Source organism: Mesoplodon bidens (genome assembly GCF_964165515.1).
Source record: "Mesoplodon bidens genome assembly, chromosome: 9".
Lineage (NCBI taxonomy): Eukaryota > Metazoa > Chordata > Mammalia > Artiodactyla > Ziphiidae > Mesoplodon > Mesoplodon bidens.
The window spans coordinates 85,760,303-85,776,178 of record NC_138166.1 but is presented as its reverse complement, the minus strand read 5'-3'; the positions used below and the strand labels follow the sequence as shown (position 1 = coordinate 85,776,178).

Genomic DNA, 15,876 nt, shown 5'->3' with positions numbered 1-15,876 from the left:
AGATATATACGCAGGAGTGGGATTTCTGGATCCTATGACAGGCCTATTTTTAGTTTTTTAAGGAACCTCCATACTGTTTTACATAGTGGCTGCACCAGTGTACATTTCACCAACAGTGCATGAGGGTTCCCTTTTCTCCACATCCCCTCCAACGGTTGTTATTTGTAGACTTTTTGATGACAGCCATTCTGACAGGTGTGAGGGGATACCTCATTGTGGTTGTGATTTGCATTTCTCTAATAATTAGCAATGCTGAGCATCTTCTCATGTGCCTGTTAGCCATCAGTATGTCTTCTTTGGAAAAATGTCCATTCAGGTCTTCTGCCCATTTTTTTTTTTTTTTTTTTTGCAGTACGCGGGCCTCTCACTGTTGTGGCCTCTCCCGTTGCAGAGCACAGGCTCCGGATGCGCAGGCTCAGCAGCCATGGCTCACAGGCCTAGCCGCTCTGCGGTATGTGGGATCTTCCCGGACCGGGGCACTAACCTGTGGTCCCCTGCATCAGCGGGCGGACTCTCAACCACTGCGCCACCAGGGAAGCCCAATGATTGTTTGTTTTTTGATATTGAGTTGTATGAGCTGTTTGTATGCTTTGGATATTAACCTCTTGTTGGTTGCATCATTTGCAAATGTTTTCTCCCATTCTGTAGGTCGTCTTTTCATTTTGTTGATGGTTTCCTTTGCTGTGCAAAAGCTTTTAAGCTTGATTAGGTCCCATTTGTTTATTTTTGCTTTTATTTCTTTTGCCTTTGGAGACTGATCTAAGAAAATATTGTTATGATTTATGTCAAAGAGTGTTCCACCTACGTTTTCTTCTTGGAGTTTTATGGTGTCATCTTACATTTAGGTCTTTAAACCATTTTGAGTTTATTTTTGTATATGGATGAGTTTGAGTTTATTTTTGTATGAGGCAATGTTCTGTCATTGTTTTACATGTAGCTGTCCAACTTTCCCAACACCACTTGTTGAAGAGACTGATTTTTCTCGGTTGTATATTCTTGCCTCTTTTGTTGTAGATTAATTGACCATTAAGTATGTGGGTTTATTTCTGGGCTCCCTATTCTGTTCCATTGATCTATATGTCTGTTTTGTGCTAATACCATGCTCTTTTGATTACTGCAGCTTTGTAGTATAGTCTGAGGTCTGGAAGGGTTATACTCTCCAGCTTTGTCCTTCTTTCTCAGGATTGCTTTTGCAATTCTAGGTCTTCTGTGGTTCCATATAAATTTTAGGATTATTTTAGAACTTCTATTATTTTACCTGAACCTGGGTTTCTACCACTCATTATTTGCTTTTTGTAAAATTCCAACTAGCTTTTGACATTCAGTGATGTAGTACTTACTGATCTATCTCAGTTGCATTAAGCTACAAAGAATTCATCTCACTGAATAGATCAACCACAATTTATTTAACTGGTTACCTATTAGTGGATAATTAAAGTTGTTTCCAGATTTTTTAACTTTTGCAAACAATACCACAATAAGTATCTCTGTACAACTTATTTTTTATGCATCTGTACAAGTATGTAAGTAGGATAAATTGCTTGAAAAAAATGCTTGGTCAAAGAGTATATGTATTTTATATTTTACTAGATATCAACATTCAATGAGTGATCTTTTTTTTTTTTTTTTTTTTTTTTTTGCGGTACGCGGGCCTCTCACTGTTGTGGCCTCTCCCATTGCAGAGCACAGGCTCCGGACGCGCAGGCTCAGCGGCCATGGCTCATGGGCCTAGCAGCTCCGCGGCATGTGGGATCTTCCCGGACAGGGGCACGAACCCGTGTCCCCTGCATCGGCAGGCGGACTCTCAACCACTGCGCCACCAGGGAAGCCCAATGAGTGATCTTTTAATTTACATTAAAAAAATTTTAAAATGAATGAAGCTGAGCATCTATATAGAAGTAAATTTGCCAGGTATTTGAATTATTTTTTTCTTTGAACTACCTAGTTATGTCGTTTGCCATCTTTCTACTAGAAAATTACTCTTTTTTTTACTGATTTGTAAGAGTCTATTGTTTATATAGTAGGATATTAACCTTTGTCTCAGTTGCTAGTTTGTCATTTATTATTTGACATTTAAGTATTTTTCCATATATAATCTTTTAATTTGCAAAAAATCAAACTAAATCTCTTTCTTTATAACTTCTGGGTTTTGTGTCATATTTGGAAAGGTCTCCCAATCCTAAATTATTCAAAACAATTAGACTTAATTTTTATTCCTTAAGTATAAAACTTGAGTCTACCTAGAATTTTTTGTGATAGACGTCAATTAGAGTCAGGGTTTTACTTTTTGCTTATTGCCAGGTCTTAAGTGACATTTCAGTGTCATTTATTGCATAATCTATTTTCCTTCTCTGACTGGAAATGCCACTTTACCATATACTAAATTCTCATATGTACTTAGGGATATTTTATATTATCTGTTGTATTCCATTCCATTAATGTGTACAAAATTGTAGCTTTATAACTATTTGGTAGTATTACATTACCTTTCATTTTCAAAATTGTCGTTAGTGTTCTCAAATGTTTGTTTTTACAGGTGAACTTTAATTCACATTTACTATCGAATAACCTAAACTTTTTTTTTTTTGCGGTATGCGGGCCTCTCACTGTTGTGGCCTCTCCCATTGCGGAGCACAGGCTCCGGACGCGCAGGCTCAGCGGCCATGGCTCACGGGCCCAGCCGCTCCGCGGCATGTGGGATCTTCCCAGACCGGGGCACAAACCCGTGTCCCCTGCATCGGCAGGCGGACTCTCAACCACTGCGCCACCAGGGAAGCCCGAAAAATGTGAGATACTTTTACAGGCTTATAACTAGCAAAAACACCCCTGTGAGAGTGAAAGGTGGAAGTTATGGAAAGTTATTATTACCAGTAATGTTGAGAAGAAAAAAAGTACATAATCCAATTTATCAGAATAATGGCACACCTAATATAAAAGATTCTAAATAGAAAGCAATGAAGCCTAGTTACATTAAAAATAAGCACTACCATTTCCTAGCTCAGTAACTAATCTATGTTAATGATAGCAAATCATTAGCTTCAGAGTCTTCTATGTACTGCGGAATTGGCCTTATTTAGCTAATTTGTAGAAGTCTAAAAGGGTCAAAAACATAAGATCTCTCTCTCTCACTCACACACACACACACACACACAAACACACAGATTAAGAAAAACAAAAAAACCCCAATGTCAATAAGCACAATAAGGACATTCCCAGGGCTGAAATGAAAATCAGTAAGATTCTGCTTTTAAGGTTTTCACGAAAATATGTTTATAGATAAATCATATCTTGCAGACATAACTAACATAGCCCTCATTTGTTATTTTCACAGCCTGATAACAGCAAAAAGGAATGAAATTTAACTCAAAATTCTGGAGCCAGATGAGGCCTTAAGATCAACTGGTCCAATCCCCTCATTTTCAGATGAATAATGAAGTCCAGAGAAGTTATACAACTTTGCCAAAGCTACAGAAGGATGAGTGGCAGACCCAGATGAAGAGAGACCAAAACTTCTGACTCTGAATTCACTATTCTTTCAATTATACCAATCTGCCACTATGCTCAGGACAGAATGGAATAAACAGTGGCAGATGTGGGAAAATACAGTCGACAGGATTTAAGGAACACAACAAGTAAACACATTAACTACTATAGAACAGAGATTAGACTGTAAGAGCTCTGTATCATCACTGCCCAACTTAGTATCTGGCAAATGTTGAAGACACAATATATGTCTGTTACCTTGAATAATACAGATATGAGAAAGTAATCCTAGTATAATAGACTGAGTATAAGAGACTGAGTTTCTTTAGCAAACCATAAAGTTCTGGTGGTGTGACAGACCTCTAAACATAATTTTCAACTAGTGTTAAACAGAGCTTACATATGGGGAGTCTGCTAAACCCCTTGTGTTCACATGCTTATTGCCAAAAGTTATTCAGAAATAAACCCAAATTTTGGATGTGCTGAATTTTGATGTAATTATGTATGTGTTAGACGCAATACTAATAAATCCCTTCTTTCCAAGCAGCTGTCAATCCACTGATTTAAATTACAGTTTCCTTCTGAGGGGAACATAAAACTGTTACACTCTAGTTAAAAAAATGAGAGTTGAAAAAAAAAAAGAGTTGATGTTTCTTCAGATCTTAAAATGTTAAATCTGAGATAATTCATTTAAGTAATTATAAAGAGCAATCATTTAAGATTTTACAGTATCTGACTCAATAAAAAATTATAACAAGCAGAAGCAATTTTATAATTAGATATACCGTCTCTAATTGGTCTCAACAGTTCACACAAATTTCTTCTAAGATTGCAAACAATCCAATTTGAAACTCACAAAAAAGCAGTTTTAATCAAGTAACCCACATTACTGAACTGCAGATAAACATAGTAATTATGTGTTAAGTCCATTTCAAATTATAGTAATTAACTGTAATAAAACAGGTTTAGAAGAACAGTTAATAAATAGAATGTTTAAATAAGCTAGAGCATCCATATAATAAAATTGGTATTTTCTCAGAATACTTAATAATGTAGAGGTTTAAATAGTACCCTGTCTTGTCCTTAAAAGGATTTTGAATGGCTTACACAATAAGTAATAATCTAGTAAGATAAAATTAAAATTTAAACAAATTTTAAAAATCAGGTAAAAGTAACTCTATGGGAAGACAATACATATACCATAGTTCTGACATGAGGTTTTCTGATTTGTCTAACTTAATCCAGTGAAAAAACTTTTAGATCTAGAGTACTGAAAAGACTGAATATTCTTTAGAAATCCTGAATAAAGTCTGTGTATTTCAGCTGAGCTTTTTTACAGGTTTTGAAAAGCAGAGTCAAAATTATACTGCCAGATGAATATTCAGAATCGTGCTAACAATTAAGGTTAGAACCATATGCTCTAATTCCTAACTTGGGTTTGAGGAGTTAAACAATTTCAGGAGACAATGATCTATAAGCTAAGATCTGAAAGATGAGCACAAGTTAGTTACATTTTGGAGGTAGGAGGAAAGAGTGATTCAGGTAGGGAAAAGAGTATGGGCAAAACCCCAAAGGCATGAAAAAATATGCTATCAATAGAGAATCAATACTCAGTGGTCATAAAACAAAGAATTGGTGGCAAGCTGAGGGTGGACACCAAGAATGGGGAACTACCTAAGCTGAGGCATATCATAAAGGAATCTGAGTCAGGCTGAGTTTAGACTTAATCATGAGGGCAAAGAGGAACGATAAAAAGATTTTAAGCAAGGGAGAAGAAAAATCATCAGGTTTATATTTCTTAAAAGATATTTTCTGGGAATTCCCTGGCGGTCCAGTGGTTAGGACTTGGTGCTTTCACTGCCGGAGGTCTGGGTTTGATCCCTGGTTGGGGAACTAAGATCACATAAGCCTCGCGGCATGGTCAAAAAAAAATTTTTTTTTTTCTTATCTTATTAGTACTAAATCAAAAGGTAAGGTGTCAATCTACTTCTTTTTCCTCCCTATACACAACTGTAAGATCCATGAAGTTAGAGCTTTTATTCACAGTTGTAACCCTAGTGCTTAGATTATTAACTGGCACCTAGTAGGTGACCAGAAAGTATCTGTTGAATAAATGTTGAAGTGTATGGTTCTGTACTTAATTGGTAACGCAGAACAGCTGTATTCTGCTCAAAGTGTGGAGAATGGGTTGGGGGAGGGATGGGGTACACAGGAAGAAGATGACTAGAAACAGAGGCCAAACAGGTGTCAGCAGTCCAAACAAGTGAAATAGCAATGGGAATAGAGAGAAGATGGGAGGTAAAATTAACATGACTTGGTTACTGGATAGATCAACCTGTAGGCAGTATTGACATATACTTGTGAAAACTGACATACCCAACAATGACACCAGCCCAAACTAGAGAGTCAAACCATCTCTACTCCTAGAGTAGCCATAAGTCAGAAACTATTTTACTTAAAATATAATTTGGGTCACTTACAGATGTGCAAAATAAGGTGAGACATTAAGTAACTTGCCGTGGGGTATTTGATCAAGGACTGAGATAGGCTCTGGAGAGCTAGAACAGTGATCCTCTATCCTGGCCACTGTTCAGAAACCCGTGGGGTAGGAGTGGAGGGTGCACAGGAAAGACAGACAGAGAGAGAAAAGGAGGCTTAAGGAAGAGAGCAGAGAAGGGAAAAATGGGAAGGAAGAGAGGGAGGAAGAGAGAAGAGTAAAGGAAGGAGGGATGGAAGGGACTTACGAGAAGGAGAGAGGGAGAGAGAAAAAAATAAGAAAGAAAAATGAAATGAAAAGAAAGTAATTTCAGTTTCACTCTAATATGCCAACAGAGCTACTGAGGTTCCACAATTCTAAGTAATAATGGCAACATTTTTAGGCAGGAAAATTTTCCAAGTAGTTCTAACCAGATACTCAATTCTGCCATAAAAATCCTCAGTTAAGGCACTGGTTGTACATATAGGCTTTGGACAAGGCAACTTACAGGCATACTGTCAAAATGAACCACTTGGAAAATGTACATTTAGACAAAAGTGATACTTTCAAAACTTTAATCAGATCAAAACCCTAGCATTCATTTGCAGCAACATGGATGGACATTCTAAGTGAAATAAGTCAGACAGAGAAAGACAAATATCACATGATACCATTGACATGTGGAACCTCATGTAACAGACTCACATAGAAAACAAACTTATGGTTACCAAAGGGGAAGGAGGGTCAGAGGGATAAATTAAGAATTTGGGATTATCAGATACAAACTACTATATATAAAATAGATAAACAACAAGGTCCTACTGTATAGCACAGCGTACTTTATTCAACATCTTGTAATAAAGTATAATGGAAAAGAATCTGAAAAACAGTATATATACACACATATATATATACTGGGTTGGCCAAAAGGTTCGTTTGTTTTTTCCCATATGATGGCTCTAGCAGCAGTTAGTTGTCTTTAACTTCATTTGAAACAATTCTGTTAGATTGTGACAGCTGTCATATCAGCGTGCATTTAAAAAAAGACTTATCAAAACTGGTGAATTTCTGTGTAGCCATTTTAATATTGAAGATGGAAGAAAAAAAGCACCATTTTCAGCATATTATTTCAAGAAAAGTAAAAACACAACTGGAACGCAAAAAAAGACTTGTGCAGTGTACGGAGAAGGTGCTGTGACTGATCGAACATGTCAAAAGTGCTTTGTGAAGTTTCGTGCTGCAGATCTTACTGGACAATGCTCCACAGTCGGGTAGACCAGTTGAAGTTGACAGCAATCAAATTGAGACATTAACTGAGAACAATCAACGTTATACCACACAGGAGATAGCCGACATATTCAAAATACCCAAATCAAGCACTGAAACTCATTTGCACCAGCTTGGTTATGTTCATTGCTTTGGTGTTTGGGTTCCACGTAAGTTAAGTGGAAAAAGCCTTCTTGACTGTATTTCCGCATGCGATTCTCTACTTAAATGTAAAGAAAACGTTCCGTTTTTAAAACAAATTGTGATGGGAGATGAAAAGTAATAATATGGAAGGGAAGAGATGGTGGGGCAAGCTAAATGAACCACTACCAACCAAACCAAAGGCCGGTCTTTATCCAAAGAAGGTGATGTTGCGTATATGGTGGGATTGGAAGGGAGTCCTCTATTATGAGCTCCTTCTGGAAAACCAAAGGATTAATTCCAACAAGTACTGCTCCCAATTAGACCAACTTGAAAGCAGCACTCGATGAAAAGCGTCCAGAATTAGTCAACAGAAAAGGCATAATCTTCCATCAGGATAACGTTAAGACCTCATGTTTCTTTGATGACCAGGCAAAAGCTGTTACAGCTTGGCTGGGAAGTTCTGATTCATCTGCCGTATTCACCAGATATTGCACAGCTGATTTCCATCTCTTTCGGTCTTTACAAAATTCTCTTAATGGAAAATATTTCAATTCCCTGGAAGACTGTAAAAGGCACCTGGAACAGTTCTTTGCTCAAAAAGATAAAAAGTTTTGGCAAGATGGAATTACGAAGTTGACTGAAAGATGGCAAAAGGTAGTGGAACAAAAGGGTGACTACATTGTTCAATAAAGTTCTTGGTGAAAACGAAAAATGTGTCTTTTATTTTTACTTATAAACCCAAGGCACTTTTTGGCCAACCCAATATATATACATACTACAGAAAACTGAATCACTTTGCTGTACACCAGAAACCTACACAACATTGTAAATCAATTATACTTCAATTAAAAGAAAAGAAAAGAAAAGAAAAAACCACCTAGCATTAAACCTTCTAATAACCTTCTATGTTATTCAGGGGGAAAAAATCCAAATTTCTTGTATTTGTATTGTACAAAGCACTGAATAATCAGACTTAACTATTTCTCTAACCTCATTTCACATCAACTTGCCTCACCCTCGATCTGCACTAGCCCCTACTCTGTTTCTGGAACACATTAAATTCTTTCCTGCTTTGAAATCTTTGTACATGCATTTCTCTCAGTTTTTTAACATGGTTCTTCCTAATTCTCTACTTCTTTTCTTAAATCTTAAAGATTACGTCCTCAGAGATGGTTTCCCAACCTACTCTACCTAAATGGGACCTTCCATGATACTCATTATTATAGCATCCAATTTTTTTTCTTCACAGTACTTAGAAGGCAAGTGCAGATCTCTCTCCATTAGAATGAGCCCTTTGAGAGAAGGGATCTTGTCCCCTAGGTCCATAGCTATGGACCTAAACATGTTGGCATATACAAGGCGCTGAAATATATTGGGAGAAAGGAAGGGAGCAGGTCAAACTTAGATGCTAGTAGGTGACCAACAAATACTATTAAATTAACCAACGAACTTGTCTGCATTGTGGGATAAATTATCATATCAATTAAAAATTTAAAAACACATAGCAAAATTGGCGATTCTGATTTTATAAAAGTTAATTATAGCAGTAATTAAGGAATGAATCCACTTGTCTTAGTAATAAAACCACAGTGATGAAAAAAATTACTACAATTTAAGTTTAAAAATAGCAGAATATAAAATTGTGCTAAATTTTATAAAATAAATACATTTAAAAGACTAGAAGGAAATACATTAAAATGTTAACAGATTATGTCTGGATGGTTTGATATATTTTCTTTTTTGCATCTTTCTGTATTTTTCAAATTCTCTACAATGAGCATATTATTACTCTTATAATCAAAACAAAATTGAACAAAAAGAACAATTATCATACTATGCTGGCTCTAAAGCTATCCATAGACATGAATGAAACATACTGACCAATTTTGCAAATTACTAAATAATAATATCTCATTTTTAAAAATCTTCAAATGACAGTCATTAAAGTCTACTTATTATTATAGTGCATTTTTTGCTAAATCTTTACCACTATCACTCTGCCACTTTTTCCTTTTAATCTTGGAAGTAGTTTAGTATGGTCAAAAACAAAGCAAAACAAAAAAAACCTTCTTTGCACTCCAACTTCTAAATCCCAGCTCTATCATTATCAAGTTATGTATTACTGAGATACTACTTCACTGAGTTCAATTTTTCTCATCTGGTAAATGAGAATAATACCACCAATTAGAACTATTTATAAAGCTCCATGCTTAGTGACTGGCTTTTAGTAGGGTCTAAATAAAGAATAGCTACTATAATCCATCAGAATGTTACCTAGTAGATAGATTATAAGCACTCTGAGAGACCATGACCATCTAGTTCCACTGTATCCCTCCCTAGTCTAGCACTGAGCCAGTATGTAGGAGTTTTCAACACATACTTGTCAAGCCAATTACTATCTTCACTACCTTTTTCAGGTAGAGCTGCATTAGGATTGTAGGGGATTATTACCTCCATCTGCCTAGTTATTTTAATGGAAAATTAGAATAAATCTTAAAAACTAGAGGAAATCAAAGATTAAATCATATACCTCCACATTATCCTATGGTAGTAGAAAATAAATGAGTAAACAAATAAGACAGAATTTTAGATAGGATAAGTAATGTTATTAGTCATTTCTTATAATATTTCTTTCCATATTTTTATATAACATCACTACCTACTGACTTCCTGTTACAGCAGATGAAGAACTTTATCAATACCACATTGACGCTATCCTCCCACTTAATTTTATCCCAATTTTTGGTTAAATTGATTGTAGTTTTTGCATTATTATGATTAGGAAAATACTGCTCACTGTAGAGCCAAGAAATGTACTATGATGATGCCTGCTTTTTAAAAACTTTTCTTTTCCTACTATGTTCGTATCCTTACTCTTTTACATCAGGTATTATTTACTGATTAACACCTTTTTATTCCAATTGCTCAAACATATCTATTTAGTCTATTTTTATGTGGAAACCTCACTTTTGGTGAGGAAGAGAGGTCTACTTTCCTGTGTCCTCCTGCTCCAATTTGAACTGGATGCTCACAGCTTTGCTGTGTAGGTATCATCTTCGGATGTCCCTTCACTGCTTTCCTGTGTTAGATTCTCTTTTCCTCAGCTCTCAGCACGTTTTCTTTTTAACTGCTTTTACTCCCTTTTGTTAGTGTATATGGTGTACTTTTTAACTACTTTTACTCCCTTTTGTTAGTGTATATGGTGTACTAACTTCCTAAAGAAGAGTGCATAAAAGATCTATCATTTTTTTAATCTTGCGTGGCAGACACTCTTAATTACAACGATCCAACAGCCATTTCCAAACCCCTTCCCCTATGTACTATATAAAGGCTGGAAAAGCTAATCGCTTGCTTTCCCAGACTCTCTTGAAGCCAGGTTTCACAGTTCTAGTCAACGAAATGTAAGTAGGGAGCTTTCTGGGTACGTTTTGCTCTCCTTCCTTTTTTCCTATCTGGAATGAAGACATGATGTTTGAGGTATTTCAGCCAACTTGCTACCATGAGGCTACAGCGAGTTAAAAATAGAAAAACAAAGATTAAAAAGAACCTGAGGGCCTTCATGACATTTCTTGAGTCACTACATCAGTCCCAGATTATCTACATCTGGATTTCTCGTCCAGTTAGAGAAAAGATTCCCTATTTTTTAAGCCATTCTTCTCTTGGTTTTCTATTACTTGAAAACAAACACATACCCTACCAATAAACCTGTTATATCTGAAAATACTATTTCTTCCCTCTTGGCTAGGAATAGAATTCCAGGTTGATGATAATTTTCCTTCAGAATTTTTAAGACCTTGTTTCCCCTTATCGCTTCCAATGTTGCTGAAAATTCCTATCATTCTAAGACCTGTTCCTTTGAATCTAACCTTATTTTACAGTGGCAGCTTTTTAGATATTCTTTTTACGGCTGGTATGTAAAATTCCACAACGAACAATGATGTGCCTTCCGATTGAGAAGGTTTTTTTTTTTTTTCTAAATTCAATGTACTGACTTCCAAAGGGGGCCATTTATAATTTGCAGACCAATATTTTCCAGTTTAGGAAAATTTTCTGTTAATTCTTTGTTTTATAATCTAGTCTCCTCCATTTCCTTGTTCTCCATAGTTGGAGAAACTGTTATGAATTCAACACTGGACCTCCTATATTGATTTTCTAATATCCTTATTTTCTCCAATTTCCATCTCTGTCTCTTTGTCTATTTTTAGGGAGACAGATGTCTTACAACTCTCCTACTTTTTAACAAAATTTATTTCCAAAAGTCTCTGGTCTTTCATTACATCCTATTATTGTTTTATGGATGCAGTATCCTTTTCTCTACCAAAAGTGATCTTGATCATTATTATTTTCATGTACTTGTGTTTAGTGCATTACTCCAGATTTCTGTTTTCAGGTTTTGTTTTTGTCTCTCTCTTTCATAGGGAAGGTCCTAATACAGAAGATACTTAACTGACAGTTCATTAAGAGTGAAGAAATAAAATTTAATTGAAAACAGTATGTGTACAACTGTAGGCAACACAGTAGGGGGACTGGGCATGAAAGCAGCCACTGTACTGGCGGCCAACCAGCAAGATTAGACATTTTATGGGGGGGGGGTATCCCCAAACAACAGTATCTGGAAATCTTTTTTATGAGGCCATATTTTTCTCCGGAGAAAGTGATACTAACCTTTTGTAGGAGACACATGCCTAGCGTCATGAGAGCAGGGAAATGGTTAGAAGTTCCACTGTTCAGTACCTGGATTTAATTCTATTTTCTACCCTGTTCCCTCTGCCTCCACAGAGCCTCTATTTCCCTCAGAAAATAAAGCTCTAGCCTCTGCCTAGTAGGAAGTATGGGAGAAAGATCCTGAGGGTCAAACTACTTCACATGCACTTTTTTACAATGGCGCTATCTTTTTTTTTTTTAAATTCCTCCTAAATATAAACAACTATTTAAAAAAATATATATATATATTTATAAATAATAGATAAAAGGGGGCTTCCCTGGTGGCGCGGTGGTTGAGAATCTGCCTGCCAATGCAGGGGACACGGGTTCGAGCCCTGGTCCGGGAAGAGCCCACATGCCGCGGAGCAACTGGGCCCGTGAGCCACAACTACTGAGCCTGCGCATCTGGAGCCTGTGCTCCGCAACAAGAGAGGCCGCGACAGTGAGAGGCCCACGCACCGCGATGAAGAGTGTCCCCCGCTCGCCGCAACTAGAGAAAGCCCTTGCACAGAAACGAAGACCCAACACAGCCATAATAAATAAATAAATAAATAAATAAATAATAGATAAAAGGAAAAGCAAGCTGATCTAATTTCTCACCCTACTGCTCTAATTAGGCATTTTAAACCATTGGGTCTTAAACAAATACCATTCTTCTGTGTATACCAATCACAGGCAAAGTGACTACTAAGTAGGGAACTATGTAAATTAACCAAAATAAGACACTTTTGAGAGTGAATGGGGTACTATTAATAATTATACATAAGCTGGGATTAGCTCAGGCAAACTAGTTACCCTATCACCAGGAGAATAACTTCCTGGATGCAGAGCTTGTAAAGCTATACGGCATTACCAATGAATTATGTGAAATCTTCCCTCAGAACAAAGACATACTCTACTATATGTGCCTAATATACAAGTCACTTTAGTGAGGTGGAAAGAATTAGCAAATACAGGATAATACAGTTTTTAAGTTATTAATTCTTGCAATCAACCATCACAAGCACACACGTAATTCCTTTAGAAATTCACATATTGTCTTTCTGCTCAAAGGAAATCACAATAATAATAATTCATATGGTATTTTTAAACAGGTTGAATTAAATTGTTTAGCTGGTAGAGGGTTTTCTTCCTCTTAGAATCACTTCAGTTAAACAAATGGGAAAAGGATAAAGAATGGTTAGAAAGAAAAGAAAATGGGATATAGTCTTCTACCTAAAGTAATTAAGACATGAGAGAAGAATCACTAAATGCCTTTACCCATTCCAGAGTCTTTCTTGGTACCATCTGATATTATGTCTACATGATCAGAATCCACATCATAACTAAAGAAATCATTCAAATAGGTCTTTGATCGCTGGCCACCAAATACATATAAGCAACGATTTTTCTGAAAAATAAGAAAAAAAGGGCAAAGAAGAAAAAAATAGTCATTTCCACGAAGAATTCAGAATGATCCTTTTAAAATTTAAACCTCTAAAAAAGTAATTTCATGAGAGATTCCATGCAATGGAGTACTATACTGGTACAAAGCAGAATGAGGAAGCTCTCTATATACTGCTAAGAGGTAATCTCTAGGATATCCTATTAAAGTAAAAAAAAGCAAGGTGCAGAATAATGGCTACAGGGTGCTGCCTTTGTGTAAGAAAGGAGAAAAAGTAACGTGTGTTGTGTTTGTTTCTTTCTTCAAAAAGAAACAAAAGAAACTAATAAAGGGCAGCTATAGGGGAAGGGACAGAACAGGAAGACAGGGATAAAAACCATATATCTCCAAAAGGATACTGACTTACGGTTTTGCCTTTAGAACTATGTATATGTTTTTACTTAATTAGAAAACAAAATTAACTTAAAAGAAAAAATAATCTTTGCAAAAAAGTGAAACAAATAAGCCTATATACAAAGCCTGTATACAGAGATATCACACAGAGACATGAGCACACAGAGAAGTAGTATTTCTTAGTGATTTTAATTCTTGTTTTTGACTCCCATCCCTAGTGGGCAATATCCTAAACAGAAAAATAATCAGAAAGCAATCTTAAACAGCACTCAGTGATTTTGTTGTTAGTTTTGCTATTCTGTAAACTATTATAGAAAGACAGAGCCAAGTCACATATCATCATTAGGAAGTAGGATTTTAACCTTAAAAGATACACAAAAACAAAATCAAAGATATTAAAATTTAAAACTCTATGATCTTAAATTTGACTTGGACATATCAGTATGAACTCATGATTTTTCTCTTACTAAAAAAGACATGTATACATATACACGTGTGTCCATATATGCAAAGGTATACTGGGAGGTGGGCACCCCCACTGGCCAAAGATAGAGAAAAATTAGGGGATCAAAAAGAATAATGACAGCATTGGATTAAACACATCAAATAAATAAAAATCCACAAGTTCATAATAATACTTTAAAAAAAATTGGTAAACTCTGGAGCCTCAGCTCATTAACATGAAAAGGTGATAGAGGAAAAGAATCAAACATTTATATTACCTATCCTGTGTGGTTTACATATTAGGGTAGCCAATTAGTTAACGAGGATAAGCTTTTATAGTACAATCACAGTTAATAAATGAAGAAATGATGTAATTAGGAAAATGACCATTTTTCAAACCCTACTAAAATCTATGACTATAGATTAGTCTACGACTATAGTCACTATAGTCTATGACTATCAGTGGCTGCTAAACCCATCAGATAACAAGTTAACAGGAAACTTTATAATTGATCAATCAGGCTGTTAACACCTAAACCCACCAGAACAATTTTAACATCACCAAAAGTATGACAACTACACATTAAATGTCTCTTTATATCTTGCAATCAGACCAGCTGTGAAGTATTCTTGCAACTCCCCTTTTGGCCCACCCTAAAAAGGAGAGTGAATCTAAATTCGAGCCTCTGGATCTAAATACCAGCTCACAGGAAATACCAAAGATAGAGGCTCATGTTAAATGACACCATGAGTATAAAATCGGTCAAACTGAGAAAATGGGAAATTCTAGATTTACTTGCTTTAACAAATAAGTGGTATACAGAGGAAAAAAAATAGGAGAGGGGAGTACTGTTATGGATTAGAAGAAATTTAAGAGCTATAACAACCAAATGCAATACATAGACCTTATCTGGATCCTGACTTGGATAAACCAACTATGAAAAGGTATTTTTCAGTATTTTAGGGAAAAAATGAATGCAGTATTAAATGATATAAAGAAATCATTTTTGTCAATACTTTGGTTGGGTTTTATAATGATACTATAATTGTTTTTAAAAAGTCCTTACCTGTTAGTGATACAAAACGGTATTTATAGGTGTAATGATACAATGTCTGGAATTTGCTTCAAAATACCCCAACACAATAAAATTTATGAATAAACTTAAAAATCAAAGAAACATTAAAAAAATAAATAAGATATAAGTGGGTTAGATATATGAAAAATGAATAGTTGAATAATGATAACTGTTGAAACTGATAAATAAGTACATGGGAATTTATTATACTCTTCTCTCTACTTTGGTATATGTTAAAAATATTCCACAGTATATTTTTAAAGTTATGTTCACAGCAAGAAGCCCAAGTTTTCACTATAGCACATAAAAAGGTTAAAGAAGGCTTCCGGTGGCGCAGTGGTTTAGAGTCCGCCTGCCAATGCAGGGGACCCGGGTTCGTGCCCTGGTCCGGGAAGATCCCACATGCCGAGGAGCGGCTGGGCCCGTGAGCCATGGCTGCTGGGTCTGCGCGTCCGGAGCCTGTGCTCCGCAGCGGGAGAGGCCGCAACAGTGAGAGGCCCGTGTAC

The 15,876-nt window shown here is 36.0% G+C and overlaps 1 protein-coding gene across 4 annotated transcripts in view; it reads right to left on the bottom strand.

The window, feature by feature from the left end:
• Positions 1–15,876, bottom strand: part of MKLN1 (muskelin 1) — a 357,278-nt gene that overhangs the window by 39,962 nt on the left and 301,440 nt on the right. For all 4 annotated transcript variants that reach the window (XM_081244929.1, XM_081244928.1, XM_081244927.1 and 1 more), the window contains one exon: positions 13,334–13,463. In XM_081244929.1, coding sequence (XP_081101055.1) covers positions 13,334–13,463 — 130 coding nt within the window. The remainder of the gene's footprint in view (positions 1–13,333; positions 13,464–15,876) is intronic.